At 51.4% G+C, this 15848-nt stretch overlaps 1 protein-coding gene and 1 long non-coding RNA gene across 5 annotated transcripts in view; one reads left to right on the forward strand and one right to left on the reverse strand.

Annotated features, from left to right (window-relative positions):
• Positions 1–13: 13 nt before the first annotated feature.
• On the reverse strand, positions 14–12482 carry LOC141572940 (uncharacterized). Its single transcript, XR_012498521.2, has 4 exons — positions 12345–12482; positions 11790–11908; positions 9427–9527; positions 14–358 (listed from the first exon to the last, which is right to left on the reverse strand). It is a non-coding gene; the product is annotated as an uncharacterized LOC141572940 (long non-coding RNA).
• The window catches only part of ADAMTS14 (ADAM metallopeptidase with thrombospondin type 1 motif 14), an 83371-nt gene continuing 79821 nt past the window's right edge, over positions 12299–15848 (forward strand). For 2 of the 4 annotated variants that reach the window (XM_074339551.2, XM_074339553.2), the window contains exons 1-2: positions 12299–12679; positions 14335–14780. In XM_074339551.2, coding sequence (XP_074195652.1) covers positions 12370–12679; positions 14335–14780 — 756 coding nt within the window. In that variant the 5' untranslated portion in view covers positions 12299–12369. The remainder of the gene's footprint in view (positions 12680–14334; positions 14781–15848) is intronic. The other 2 variants (XM_074339552.2, XM_019712414.3) reach the window with 1 other exon arrangement.

Raw genomic sequence — 15848 nt, forward strand, 5'->3', positions numbered from 1 at the left:
AAAGATAAAGAGCTTGTCTTTCTCCAGAGCAGAGAGCAGATTTATTTGCTGTCCCCCAAGGGAAATGATGGGGCAGGTTTGCTAGCAGCCCCCTTATAGGATTGAAATTTCCTCAACTCAGGGTTCCTCAGCTGTGACATAAACCCACTGTGGGCAGAGCATCCACCCAGGCCTGTCTCCAACTTGGCCCCATGGGACTTGAGCAAGGAAACGTGAAGTTCATGCTGCCTGCTGTGCCACACGGAGTTTTGCGCCTTCTGCCAGGAAACGGGATTCGCTGGCAAGTAGGTAACATCTCAGACCCTTCGTAGCAATTCAGTTTTGCGATAAGGATGGGTGCTGATGGAGACATGGCTTTCTGGAAGAGGAAGGGACAAGAGTCAGTGGAGGCCCTCCATAGTGGGAATATAAGAAGACCCCATGGATGTGATAACAAATGCTCCCACCCAAGCGGTGAGAAGTAAGGGACCCTCTCTCTCCTTTCTGTTAATGAGGCTGTGGGGCAGGAGGGAGGAGGGAAACAAGCTGCCTGCCTGTCACTTTGGCTGTTGTTCACGAGCTCCTGCATCCAGGAGTCCCCAAAGCTGATAGACAGCTCTGGGTAGATCCAGTCTGAGCCCAGGCTGCTAAACAGCTGCTTGAAACCCAAAGCAGAGGATGGACCCCAGCTATTGACTGATAAACTCACATGGCCCTGGATGCTAATCGGTGTCTTGTGTTTGGTTGTCAGGCATTTGCACTTTGACAGCGCTGAATCTGCCAAAAGCCATTCCCCAGGGACTGATGGAGACCCTGCCTCGCTGCTTCCCCCTGGTGTTCACCCTTCAGAAAGGCAGTTAGGTCACTGGGTGTGGCTGCCTCCAGAGAGGGCTCATCTCCTCTCAGCTGTTCTCAGGACTGTGGAGCTGCAGCGGTATGCGGACATAGTTTGAACATTTGGTAAAGGTCAGTCACTTCTGAGAGGAAGGACACTTCCCTGGCCAGCTGGAGTGGACTTCGGGAAGCACGCAGCTCAGGAGCTCTGGTTTTGCAGCTTGCAACATGCAATCTAGAGTCCTTTTTTTAGCTCATTCCGGATTTGGGTCTTCACACTGTACTTTAGTTCTTTGCGCGCTTTGCTCTCTCTGTGACCTTGTCTTCGGTGGCTCTCTGTACTCCTCAGCCCAAGGCTCAGCTCCACTTGCCCTAAGTAGCCATCCGGTGACTGAGTCAGGGGCCCGGGGAGGGATTTCTGATCTGGTTCCCGTCCCACAAACTTCCCAGCACTGACTTGGCTAATTGATCTGGAGGCCTTGCCAAAAAGTATGTCTTGGAGGCCTGTGGAGCTTCAATGTGAGGCGGCTCTAGGGCCCAGCGGCAGCTGCTTGGAGCCATGAAAAGATCAGTAGAGCCTGTGGTGGGTGTGTGACGAACAGTGACCACTGAGGTATCATCCTCACTTGGTGGGTGAGATGATTATATCAAGCCTCATTCAGTTCCCAAGGCCTGAGAGTCTGCAGGCTGGTCTCCTTTGTCACCTTCTAGTTGGGGCTGCAGGGGCCAACTCTACCAGAAACACAGGACGCAGGACTTAATCAGCTGCCCACAGTCTACTGACAGGTAGCTGTGGGGTCCGTCCTGGTTCTGGCCATCCTAGGGAGCCATGTACTATGAGGAACCATTATGAAGCTAGTTATTTGGTGAGACATGACATGCTTACCGACTCTAGAGGAGCATGGGAAGCATGGACTTTGGGGTCAGAAAAGCTGACTCCAAGTCCCAACTCTGCCACTTAATAGCTGTGTGACTTTGGGCTGGTTACTTAACTTCTCTGGACCTCAGTTGGAGTCTCTTCTGTAAATGGGGACAATACCTACCCCATAGGGGTTACATGGATAAAGATAGTAAAATCAGTTTTAACCTGACATTGGGTCCTAAGGGAAGGAGGAGTGGTGGTCACACTCAGAAGGTCCAGACCCCCTGGCTGAAGGCTGAGCTGATCCAGCCCAGCTCTTAACAGCAGCTTGCAAGACCCACACTTTGCTCCACAAACATATCATTGTTACTATTATTATGTTGATCGGAGAGGTTCTCTCCTGGGGGACCTTTTGACTTAAATCTGGGCCCATAAACCATGGTGATGGTCCTTTTGGGTGTGCTATTGAAGCCATCGGGGTTTTCTTTGCAAAGCCCTGCAGCTCCCTCACTGGTGCCAGTGTAGATATTTTCTATCCTAACCACATCCCTAACCCACACCCTTTATGGCAATATGTTGAAAATCTTAGAGGAATCGTTTAGCTCCCTGGAGAGAGCTGTTCACCCAGTGTGGAGGGCTGCAGGGAGGGGACCTTAATGCTATTTAATGCAACACACTTTTTTTAGACACCTACCAGGTGCCAAACCTCAGAGAGACAAAGAATGAGCAAAGAATGGCCCGCCCTTAAGAAATTTATAAGAAATGCTTCAACAAGAAGTATGTGTCTTTCTACAGACCATAATAGCAATCTCCTAATACTGCATCAGATGTAAGAAAGCACAAACAACTAATTCGTGCCTTCATTCATTGATTCATCAAACATTTATAAAGCATCTACTATGTTCCAGGCTGTATGCTAGACAGTAGTTCAGTTATTAAGCCAATAAATAATTTCAGCACAGGGAATGATGCAGGTTTTCTTCCAAGATACAGATGTGGAGCAGAAGAGGGAAGGATTGAATGATTTGCTGGTGGGACAGTGGGGGTAGTTCGACATCTGGGAGTGTTTCAAGAAGACGACCACTGAAAAAGGATTTGAAGGAAGAGTCATCGTTTGCCAGGTGGAGACGTGGGGGAAAGACATCCCAGGCTGAGGACACAGACTGTGCAAAGGCCTGAGGGCTGAGTCATGGACAGTCGGGGCTCAGAGGGACCGCAGAAGTGATCACACCCACCCACTCATGGTGCAGAGGGCGGGAGCGACTGGCTCCAGCTGCCCAGCCAGTTACCAGCAGAGTTTTGACAGGAGCCCTGGCCTCCTAACTTCCCAGCTGAGACTCTTCTCATGCTGGCAAATGCTCCGCATCATACAAAACATCATCTTCATCACTTGAGTCACAAGCAGGTATACAGTCAAGTCATCTGAATTGATTTTGAAGTTAGTTGGTGGAGAGCGGAACTGGAGAGGCTGAAGCTCACTGGTGTCTGTGCCGTGCTTGCCATAGTGCCAGGTACATAGCTGGTGTTCAATAGATATTTGCAGCCTTCTCCACGGCTGGGTGGTGGGGAAAGGCCGCTCCCTCTTTTGGAGGATAGATGGGCGACAATTTCCAATGACTGTTTGAAGCTGGGACTTGTGAACGCTCTGCACAAATGGAAGGCAGGAATTGCCCAGGCACAGAATGGGGACCTGTGTTGCCCCCAGTTTGAAAGGGGGCAGGTTATCCTGAAAATGAGTAGGCGTGGATTCACTTCTATCCACTCTGCCCTGTGAGTGGGCGCAGAGAGTGAGGCCTTCTCAGTCATTCAGAGCATTCAAGTTCAAGGGGCTAAGAAGGAAGCAGAAATGCCAATAATATGCCTTCTCTGCACCTGGTTCTTAAAGAGCTTCCAGATATATACAACCAATGTTGTGTGTCCATTCGTCATGGGAAATAGTTATTTCTATTCTCGTTTTCCAGATTTAGAAAACTGAGGCTCAGAGAGGGCTCGTAGCCCAGGGTAACCTATTGGAGCAAAGTTGGCCTTGGGCGGAGAGGGAAAAGTCACCACCTGTGTAGTGTTTTAGAGACTCAATTCCACCATAAGACTGCTGCTCCATTACGTTGAAAATATGTAGTATGCTCTGTCTTTCTGAAATATGTCAAATATATATATTAAGATATATATCTTTATATTATAGTTTATGTTGCTATATAATTTTTATTTATATATAATTATGCAATATATTATATAGTTATTGAATTATATTTTATATTATATATTAAATATAAGTTATTCATTTTATATATCATAATATATAATATACATTTTATAGTATATGTTATATAAGTTATATATTTTAATACAAACTATAACAAAGATACACATTGCTTACCATATACATGTTTGACGTATTTCAAAAAGGCAGAGAATATTATTATCAGCACCCCTCCCACTATATCTTAACGTTCTCATCACTTTTGGCTCTGCAGACCCCAGTACACAGCCATGATTGACTCTAATTCTGTGGTGTGAGTGAGAAATTTGAGAGGAGGTTTTACGTCTCACTAGCTTTCTAAATCCTAATGCTGCTCCTGCCCCTCATAGAACGTTCCAGTCACTGCCGGGAGCCCCTAACACAGCCTTCCAGGCCCTACGAGAAGAAGGTGACCTTAGGGGTCAAATCCCTGTTCAGCTCTTTCCTCTACACCCTGGACACTTCCTCTAGGAAGCATTTCCCAACTGCTCAAACGCGGGTTTAGCATCCCTGCTTTGTGCTCTCACTGCACTTGCGCCTACCCCCACCCCAGCAGGATACCTCCACCCTGGAAGGCTAACCCCTTGTGTGTGGCCCTCACTAGGCGCTGAGCTCAGAACATGCAGGCTGGTCTGCCATGGCCACTACTGGACGCCTGGTGTCCAGCACAGAGCTGGGAAAGGGGGCATGCCAAGGGTTTGTTGGATATTGACCACAAGTTGGAAGATGGAACAGGGAAAATCTGTGTCCTGGGGGTGCGGGGGGCACTTGACTGGTTAAAGCCAGCAGAGGGAGATGTGACAACCTCCAGAATTTTGCTGGCCTGGCCCATTTTGGAAGGTTGAAATAATCCTTGGTTTCCCACCTAGTCACCATTCCCTCTCCTCCATCTTTTCTGACAGAAACCCGATATGGTTCATCTTCTGAGCAGCCATGTGCTTCCGAGGAGGCCTCCGCCCTGTCGGAGACTGGCTAAAAAAGGGGCTGAGGGCAATTCTGGATACTGAGGCTTGAGGGCGAATTGCTGCCAGAGGGCCTCTGGAAGCCTCTGTCATGTTCTTCAAAAGGGGCCCAAGAAAATGCAGAATTCTGTAGGATAAATGTTCTGGTTTCCCAACCAGAAAAAAAAGGGGTGGTGGTGGAAATTGTTTAGGTTGGGGGTTGGCAAACCTTTTCTGTAAAGACCAAGTAATAAATATTTTCGTTTTTGTGGGCCATCCTGGCTTTGCAGAAACCACTCCACTCTGCCTGTGTAGCACAAAATGAGCCAAAGAATATGTAAACAAGGGGAAGTGGCTGGGTGTGTGGACAAAAGCAGGCGGTGGACTGAACTCAGCCCTAGGAGTGGGTTTGCCCACCCATGGCTTAGATGAAAACAGTCTGAGACACGTCAGCTGAGTGCAATGTATGGACTTTGTTTGGACCCTGATTTGAACAAACCATGTCTTCAAAACAAAACTAAACAAAAATGTTTGTGACAGCTGGGGAAATTTGAACAACGATTGGATGTAAAATGACTTTAAGGATTATGGTTAATTTTGTTAGCTGTGACAAAAATGTGTGGTTTTTGTTGTTGATGTGGTTTTGTTTTTGTGTTAAAGAAGAGAGGCTTTATTAGCTACTGATACTAAATGGGAAATGATGTCTGAGATTTGCTTGAAAATAACCCAGGTTGCGGAAGGGAGGGAATAAAAAGGGAATGAGACTGGTTGTGTGCTGATAACGGGCTGTGGGTACATGGGGGTCTTCATACTGTTCTGTCTTCTTTTGTGTACGTTTATAAATTTGCATTATAAAATTTTCAAAACAAGGGGACCAGAAAGAATTCCTTTTCCATTGCCTCTGGTCACCGTTGCATCTGGTGAACATATGTGGCCTGGCGCGAATGCAGCCATTTTTTGACTAAGAGGGGACAGGCTTAAGGATGAGACTAACCACCAAACATGGCAGAGTGGAACAAGGAAGAAACTGGGGTGCTGAATGATTCTGTTGGGTTGCCAAATTAACCAGGCTGGAACAGGCCTGCTTCAGTATTCTGTGTTATGTGGGTAATAAATTAAGCCATATATATATATATATATATATATATATATATATATATATACTTTTTTTTTTTTGGTTACATGTAACCCAACTGACAGAATGGAAGCCTGGTCCCCCTTTGCTGCAGGATGCCACCCATGGCATCTAAGAGGACACCAGGATTAGAAGAAAGGCTTGTGAGAAATGGGTCCTTCCCAAATCTCTCTGAGTCCTTCTATCACACCCCAGGGGCTTGAGGAAATGGGAGAGGTCTCTGCTTTCTGCCTACTTCTGTTGAACCCCGCAGGGCCAATGTCAGAGGCTCTATTGGACTTTGGTTAGAAAGATGCTGATGTTGCAATCACGGACTTACAGTTTTGGAAGAGGAAATGGCAGAAACAGAGTTCCCGAAGGACAGCTGACCTTTCTGGCGTCCCTCCTTAGGAGGACAAGGAGACCTCCTCTCCCTGAACCATAACCACAACCATACAATGTCTACACACAGGGCACAAATAGCATTGTTTCTCACTGATCTCATGGTTCAGCTGGTCTCAGGGCTATCGGCTGTTCTGTAATGCATGACAAATCACTGTGGTTAACTTAACCAGTCCCAGTCGCCTAGATATGGTCATTAGGCACTTGCCAAAAAATGTGCAGAGGGAATGCTGGGGGGTGGGGGTGGGGGCGGCGGGGTGGGAAAGAAGGGTGCTGTGGAGACGGACCACAAGGCATGGGCTCTGGTTCCTCTGGACGTTCCTGGAGCTCTGCCTAGACCTGGAGTTCAGATACAGCTCGAGCCCAGGCTGAGGAGACTGGGATAGGAGGTGAGGGTGGCAGCCTTTAATTTGGAACAGGTTGCGGGTCCTCAGTGAGTTTGTTCTCAGTCCTAATTTGGCCCTGACTTTGAAGGCTTTGTTCAGAACAACGATTCGTAAATATGAGGATGCATGAGAATCCCCTGGAGGGTTTAAAACACAGATTGCTGGGCCCCACGCCCTGAGTTTCTGATTGAGTAGGTGTGGGGCCTGAGAATGTACAAGTTTAACCGACACCCGCGTAGTGCTGATTCTGTTAATCTGGTGGACGCTGATTTGAGGACTCCTAGCCTAGAACTTCTTAGCAGGACTGTGGTTCTCACATGTCAGGAGGAAGAGATGCAAAGTTCTTCTCCTCTTTGGGCTGAGGTGGGAACCAACGATGAATGGCCAAAGGGCCTGTGGTCCTGGGTTGGAGGGACCACGAGTGGTGATGCTCTAAGGTCATCTGCCCAGGAACCGGGCCTTGGGGTGTTATCCTGCCCCTGAACACTCGCACTGAGTGGCCTCAAGGAACTCACCCCTGCTCTCTGGGCTTCAGTTTATCCCTTTGTAAAATGGGCCCTTTTCGGTATGCGTTACAGGTTTCACAACCAGAAGGTTTTTTAAAATACAAAAGGAAGAGAAGATGAACTACTCGACCTCCAAGGGGGTGAGGGCGGGAGGACCTTGTGCGGGTACCGTGCTGTCCTCTGAAACCTGTAGGTTGGAATCCGACGTGGGTGTCAATAGGATATTAACCAGCTGTGGGTCCTGAGGCGAATGGCCTCACCTCGCAGTGCCTGTAAACAGGATAAGGCGACCAACTTGCGAGGCTGTTGGGAGAACTGAGGTAAATATGTAAAGGGCATGGCCAACAAGTGGTGGCTATGATGATTGGTTTTGCTGTTTTGAATACCTTGTCAAGGCTTGGGGGGCACACATCCTGCCTGACTGTGGAGGCTGCTGACCTTTATGTTGTTGGTAGAATCAAACTTGCAAGTGTGTGTCTCAAGTTTTCCCCTGGAATGATGATTCTGGGAAATGGTTAACTCCCCACATTTCCCATGAACTCATCCTTTGCCAATGCCCATTCCTTGGATTATTAATTTAATATTGATAGAGGGCCCACTAGGTGCCAAACACAGGACAGGCACTGGGGATACAAGGAGGATGAAAACCAGACAAGCATCCTGCTCCCTGTGGAACTCATGGTCTGGGAGGGGAAGCAGATGTTAATTTGTGAATCGGACAGAATCAGGTGAAACTCAACAAGGAGAAGTACTGTGAAGGAGACGGAAATGGTGCAACAAGAGGGGGATTTGACCGACTTGGTGTGGCAGGGCAGGCTTTAGGAAGTGACGCCTGGAAGGACATCCAAAAGGTGAGCAGGGATTGACTGGGTAAGGAGAGAGGACAGAGGCTTCAGGGCAGAGGACCAGCCTGTTCAAAGGCCCTGAGGCACTGTGAATACGTGCTTACAAGCAGCTAGCTGGAGGGCTGTGGAGGCAGGACTACCCTGTGCGAGCCTCGGAGGCTGAGTTCGGGCAACAGAACCTTTATAGATTTTATAGTGGAAGTGGGTTCATGATCTGAGGTGTGTTTCCGATCTCTCCTACCACATGTAGTTGGAGAGGAGCTGTCAGGCCGGAAAGGAGCGGGAGATCTGTTAGGACAAACTTATGGCAGTGTCTAGAGAAGGGATGCTGGGGCCTGGATGGGGCGGGGAGTGCATTTGAGACGGAAGGAAGTAGCCGTATTTGGGGGATCCTTTGGAGTTGATGCCATAGGGCTTGGAGGTGATTGGCTGGTGAGAGAGGTGACGAGGGTGGCTCTGGCTGTCTGGGTTCCTAACCGTGTGGATGGTGGTGGCTTCTATTTCCTTAGTATGTCGGAACCCAGCTGGTCACTGGTCACACCAGAGGTTATAAGAAAGGGACCCTCTGTGTGTGTTTCAGGGTGATACATAAAGAGCTTAGCACAGCAGCTGGCACTCAACAAATGACAGCCACCTGCTGGGTCCCCTGAGCTATGACAACACTACCTCCTACTGTGTCACCCATGTGCCCCTTGCTGCAGAGACCTGTCTCACGCTGACATTCTTATCTCCTTGGGAGCATCTGTGCCTCCCCCTGTGGGGAGATTTTATTGTCTCAACCTCAAACCACGTCCTCCTTGGAAGCCATAGGGAGCAAGGGAGAAAAAGAGCTGGTGCTTGGGGAGAGGCCGTGCTTCTGCCAGTGAAGGGCAGGTGCCTGGGTTTTGAAGCCAAGGGTTCTGGCCCTGCTCTAAACCAGTGGTGCGACCATGGGCAAGTCCCTTTCCCTCTCTAGACCTCAGTTTACCTAACTTGTAAAATGGGGGTGGGCATCAGATTGGAGATTGTTTCACAGCATCTTTGGTTCCAACTCTGGGGTTTTGCTGGTACTCAAAGGAGAATGGGCCAGAGGCCAGGACAGCCTTCCTCATCAAGGGGGCCCTCACTCACCGTGGACTTTTCCCACCTCCATACCTATGCTCAAGCCAGTCCCTGCAGCAGGAGTACTTCCTCTCTCCACCTCTCCTGTGGAAGGCTCAGCTCAGATTCATGTCTTCTATGGAACTTTCCCCTGAGCCCCTCTCCTTCCGAATCCCCATAGCCCTTACTGGTGACTCTGTGCCTTCATCTAGAGCACGCTTTTCTCTCCCTGCCTTACCTGGTTTTCAGGCTTTCTCATGCACCTGTCATGACGTCCGATTGGTTGCTGACTCTCTGAAGTGCAAACTGCATCTCTCCCTCTCCTGCCAGGGCTGTGGACTGAAAGAGTGTTGGATAAGTGTTGGAGAACCGTCAGCAAGAGAAACACCAAACCATTCTCCCCTGTGCAAAATCCCAAGGCGAGACACTGGGACTCAGAACTTGTCTTCCTAGAAGGGTGCTGATGCCCATAGATTTCTTTGCTTTGGCCCTGTTCCTCTGCAGAAATGGGCCGGCCACCCAGCCGTTTCCCCCACCTTCTGGCCCAGACTCTGAACTATGCTCCCATGTCCCCTCTTCCTAACAAAGCCTTCCTCAGTAGAAAAGAGTATACTTGCCAACATACAATACTTGCCAACAAAAGCAGCCATTGTAGCCCCAGGCAAGGGGGTTGGGGTAGAGAACCAGGGTGAGGTTTTGCTCTTTGCTTGCCAAGACTGGCTCCAGGGAAGGCCCCAGTCTGCCGCTCATGAGTCAGGCTGCTGGGGTCCCAGCTGTGATCTGTCCCCCTTGACTTATCAAGTCGAAGGTAGGAAGAATGGGGTGGAGTCTGTGGAGGGGGCTCAGGCCTCTGAGTTTTCTAGGCAAACTTCTCTGGGATGGCCCTGCCATAGGGAGGAAATTAGCAATCACATACCATGACTTTTCCCTACTATCCCTACAGGGCCTCCACTCTGCAGCTGGGAAAATTGAGACCCTGAGCATGGCGGCCATTTTATCCTGAGCTCATTTAGTGGGTTCCTGGAGGGCCAGAATGGTGGTATTTCCAGCCTGGTCATCTCACAGCCTCTCGTCCACGTTCCCACTGACACACACATACCCCTCACATGCTTGCGCCATCAGCCTTCACACACAAAACCACAGTCTGGCTCTTGACTTCACAGATCTTAAAGGGACAGAAAGAGGAAAAGGGGAACTCTATTCTTCCTGAGCTTAATACAGATCGGTTTGGTGGTGCCATTTCCCAATACAGTTGGCTTTTTGTATCTGCAGGTTTCACATTTGAGGATTCAACCAACTGCAGATTGAAAATATTTTGGGGAAAAAATCCCAGAAAGTTCCAAAAAGCAAACCCTGAACTTGCCACATACCAAGCACGATGTTGAATGGCAATGAAGTGATGTGTAGGCATACCTGCGGTAGCCTATATGCATATAGCCTATAGGTTATATGCAAATACTACGCCATTTTATATAAGGGACCTGAGCAGCCACGATGTTGGTGTCTGTGAGGGTCCTGGAACCAGCCCCTGAGGATACAGAGGGAAGACTGTAGCTGGACGCTCTGATGTTGCTTGGCACAGAATACAGTCCGCATTTCCACAGGACTCTAGATGTTACCTCTGTGATCCTCATGATTTCCCCTCTGACAGATGAGGTACTGCAGCCCAAAGAGGGAAGTGATTTGCCCTTGGTTCACGTGGCCTGTACTTGGCAAAGTCCAGCTAGAACAGTCACCTGACTCTTGATCTTGTCTCTTTCTCACACTCAGTACTAGACCATGGGCTCTGATCCCAGCTCTGCTATGAATGAGCTGCTTGGCGTGGCCCACCTCACGTTAGCTCTCTGACCCTGGTTCATACGTGCACTGGCCTCCAAACCCTTAGGGTCATTTCGTTCATTCCACAAGCACTGCCTCTCAGGAGGCCTTGCACCAGCTTCTGGGGCCACGACGGTGAGGGCTGCCGCTCTCTGCCCACAGGCAGGAGCATATGCGGAGCCCAGCAGGGGTATGGACTGGGCACCTCTCATGGGGAGAAGAGGGCAAGAACCCAACTCTTCTCTCAGGTGACCCAGCGATTCCCAAGAGAAGTCTGATCAGAGAATTTCCATCCACAAGTTGGCCTCTCTTTAAGAAAGCCCTGCAACACGTCTGAACTCAAAAGCAGAAAGATTAGGGCTCCTTATACACTTGACACAAAGATTCTTTATTCCACAGTTCTTAAAAAAAAAAAAAAAAAGTCTTTCTCCAATTCCCACCTCTGGATTGCTTGAAATAGAGTTCATTTGCAAATCATTAGGAACATATTTATAGAGTAAAGCAGGAGAGCAGAGCAGGAGTTGGGCTGTTTGCCTGACTACTAGTCTTGGCAACATTGCCAAACCAGCATCTACACTCATTGCTCAGACTCTTGGTTTTTCCCACCTTGGGCTATGTGGCAAGTGCTATTGGTGCCAGGGGTGAACATAGAGGACAGTTACCATTTACTGAACACCTACTATGTGCTATAATGAACACCCATTTCACATTTCAGGAAATGAGGCACAGAGCTAGGGTTTCAATCAGGGCTGTCTGACTGTAAAGCCAGGGTTCTCTGCTCACCTTGCCCAGCCCTGCTCTTGACCGGGACACAGGCCAGTCACTGCACTTGGAGCCCAGGGAGCTGTAGTCTGCAAAATGGGTAGATCCAAGGAGCCCGAAGGTTAGTGGGGGCATCACGTCTGTTAATGAGAGAAAGGAGACACGCTGTGTGTGTGTGGGGGGGTAGAGGGGGTGCTCCCCGTCTCCCCCCTCAAATGCAGTCAGACATCCCTCTGCCCAGTAGCTGTGGAGAGGCACCCTGAGGTCAGGCAAGGGGAGTGGAGGAGCCAAGGAAAGCGGCTAAGAGCTGTCACTCTCGGGCAGCCCAGGCGACTGGGGGTACCCTGGCCCAGGGCGTTCCGAGCCCCAGCTGTGGCTCCGCGTGGCACTTCCGATCCCGCCCGGCAGCACGCTGCTGCACTCCCCAGCCCCGCGCCCCGCCCCCGAGCACGCTGCGCCCCCAGCTCCTACCCGTGCCGGGCCCCGCCCCGCCAGTGTGCCCACCCCCGGCCCGTCCCACCGCCCCCTCGCCCGGCTCCCGCGCCTCTCGGAGCGTCACCGCTCAGGAGAACCGACCCGCCGACAGTTGGCACGGGGGACGATGGCACGTCGGCTTCGCCACTCTCCCGCCGCCGGCAGCCTCCGGTGCCTGGAGCCTGCGGTGCAGGCGGCGGCGCCACGCGGGGGACCGGGAACGGGAGGGCGGGAGGAGGCGGCGGCTCCCGACTGGCCAGCGCTTGGGCAGCCCCGGGCGCGCCCCAGCCTCTCCCGCAGCCCGGAGCTCGGGGCTCGGGCGCCCGCCCGGCTCGCACCCCCGCCTGGCCACATGGCTCCGCTCCGCGCGCTGCTGTCTTGCTTGCTGCCCCTGCACTGTGCGCTCTGCGCCGCCGCGGGCAGCCCCCGGACCCCAGGTGCGTGCGGGTCGGGGACGCATGGGGTCCCGGGTGCCCGCGGGTCAGAGTGGGCTAAAGGTGCCCTAGGAGCCGGGCAGCGTTCGAGCGGGTGGGAGGCAGTGCAACACTGGGGCTGAGCTCTCTTTTCTTCCCCTTGTGCCACCGAAGCTGTCCCTCGTTTTCTTTCTCTTTCTGGCACAAGATGTACAGAGAGGTCCCAGGAGAGGATCTGGGGATACAGAGCCTCCTCTTAGGAGCTGTTCATCTGTCTCTTTGTCTGTGTCCTCTCTCTCTCTCTCTCTCTCTCTCTCTCTCTCTCCCCTGTGTTTTTCTCTTTCAGTGTCTTCTCTGTCTCCAACTTGTATGCATGTGTGTATGTGTGTGTATGTCTCTGACTGTGACACACAGAATGAGGCGGCAGGTGGTTTCCTCACACCCCAGCAAACACCGGGCAGTCACATTCCAGCACAGAAACACACTTACATCCCTTTCCCGCGCTCTGTGCAGACACCCCCGTCACACACAGACCAGACATACTGTACCCTCACTTTGCAGTGTGGGGTGCTCTCCTGCTGGCTCTGAGCGTGGGGAGGGGGCTCCAGTCATTTCTAGTTAGGGTGGCTGCTTGTCTGTGAGCTCTGTACATGTACTAAAACGGATCCCTCTAGCTGAAATCTTGGGGTTCCTCTGCGTTATGGGTAAACCAGAGGAGAGTTAGTACTCTTCCACCCATAACTGCCTTGGGCAAGGGGGATTTTCAGGACACATCGTTTTCCAGGTTTTATCAGTGCTGTGAAGGGGCCTGGTGAGGCAAGAGATAGAGCCTTGTGGAAATGAAAATTCCTCCCAAACTCATATCTATGAATCACCAGGCCTGGAGGCCAGGGAGCTGTCATTCCTGCCTAGTCTGGCTTGAGGACTGGGCCTCTGGCATGCAGCCTGGAGCATGGGGCCATGACCTCACACTTAATTCAGTCAGAGTGGGCAGGTCACCCCGTGGGTCTTTTAATTTTTTTATTTTTGAAGATCTATATTTACCTGGCTTGGGGCTGGGACATGTAGAAATCTCAGTAGCCACTGTGCTGCTTAAAAAAGTTTTCTTTCTAAACTTGGGAAAATATAGAACCTGTATTCCCTCCCTTCCCTCTCCAGCTCCTCCTTTCTCCTTGACACATGCCCAGGATCCCCTGGGTTTCTAGGTGTGTTTGTTTTGCCAGCTGTGCTCTGGGAGCTTGGTGAGGAGGGCCCTACCCCAGGCTGGGCTGGTGACTTCAGTGCATTGGGGACATGTGGGCAGAATCCAGCCTTCCCTCTATTTACCCTGGGGGCTTTTGGGGAATTTCAATCCTTTCCTCGGCAGTGCCCAAGGTTAGAAAGCTTGTTGCTAGAGTGACAGAACTGTTTGGCATCATTTGTTTTTCTCTGCTAAGTTTAAAAGGACCCGAGAACTCCAGGGAACAATTTATGTCCACAAAGTACTTGAACCCTGTTCAGTCCGAGTACAGAAATCCAGGGGCTCAGGAAGCAATGGATGGGAAATGGATGAACTTGGGCTAAAGGGTCCCTCCAAGGTGACCCTCAGGGTTGCACATACCTCTCTGCCCCCACGGGATTTCTGGGTCCCTCTCACCTCCGCACAGCCTGTACTAAAGTAACTCTTTGTTTACCTCTAGCAGAGCTGCACTTCTCCAGAAAGCTCGGTGACTACGGTGTGACAGTGCCCTGCAGTACAGACTTTCGGGGACGCTTCCTCTCCCATGTTGTGTCTGGCCCAGCAGCAGCCTCTGCGGGGAATGTGGCAGTGGCCAGGCCACCTGCACCACCATCACACCCTGGTCACCTCCGGGTGGCCCGCAGCCCCCTGCGCCCAGAAGGAGCGACCCGGCCGCCTGGCCGCGCAGGGCGCTACTCCCTCTACTTCAACATTACTGTGTTTGGGGAGGAACTACACTTGCGCCTGCAGCCCAACCGGCGGCTGGTGGTGCCAGGAGCCTCTGCAGAGTGGCAGGAGGACTTTGAGGAGGTCTTCCGACAGCCCTTGCAGCGGGAGTGTGTCTACACTGGGGGTGTCACAGGCATGCCAGGAGCAGCTGTCGCCATCAGCAACTGTGACGGATTGGTAAGGGACAAGCCCTTCCTCAAGCCGTGTTTTGCCCCTTGCCCCAGTCCCTGGCTACTTGAGCTAGGCCGACCTGTTTTTCTCCTTGGCTCCCCCGTGTTTGGGACTCCTGTGGGCACGTTGTGGGGTCTGGCCCAAGTCAGGGGCTGTGCTGCTTTCAATAGAGAACCCCATTCTGCTGCCCTGCTCTGTCAGGTGCAAAGCGACCAAGTTAGGATTGCTTGGGCATTTCCTCACCATCTGTGGACACACCAGGACCACAACTTACCTGGCAGGGATCTCTAAGCCCAGATACATGCAGGGGTAAGGAAGCGGGTTCTGCTGGGATTGAATCCTGGCTGTGCAGCTCACCCGCCATGAGGCTTTGGACAAGTTACTTACCCTCCCTGTGGTTCTTTCCTGTAGGCGTGAAGTGAGACCACATTCATTCTGCACATATTTACTGTGTGTGTCCCGTATGCCTAGCACTGTTCTGGCTCCGGGGGCTACCGCAGCACCTGAGGCAGACACAACCCTTGTCCTCATGGAGCTGTCCTCATATGACCTACCTCACCTGGCAGCACGGGTGGTGGTTGGTACCTGCCTGGCACATAGTCAAGGCGCTGTTGGTGTTAGCCATTGTTATTTTTTACGGTTACATCCGCTATTGTCTCTAGTCCCGAAGCCAGCCTGCTCTTTCCCGGTGCTCTGCTCTTCTCCCAGGCACCAAGTTGCAAAGCAGAAAGCCTTGATTGGCTCCTCTCTTTCCCACACTCTGTACCCTCACGACTCTATCCTCGGTGTGTCAGGCCCTCGGGAACCTGCGTGACAGCCCCGGAAACATGACGGGCGCTCTTCTGTGGTCTCTGCTCTGTCAGGTATGAGCTGATGTGTTTCGTTAGAGGACCCACTTGCCCCTCTGCCCTTCAGCTATAAGAGGGCGGTGAGTCAGGTGAGGGCATGGAAAGGGGAGGGACTTTCCTCACTGGCAGGGCTGAGAGCACTTCTCACTGTCTTCCTGCTGAATGCCGTGGCTACATTTGTCTAGGCTGGTGTTTCTCAATCTTTTTTTTCATTATCATCCCCACT

Source organism: Rhinolophus sinicus, chromosome 15 (assembly GCF_057876585.1).
Source record: "Rhinolophus sinicus isolate RSI-liver-muscle chromosome 15, RSI-T2T, whole genome shotgun sequence".
Lineage (NCBI taxonomy): Eukaryota > Metazoa > Chordata > Mammalia > Chiroptera > Rhinolophidae > Rhinolophus > Rhinolophus sinicus.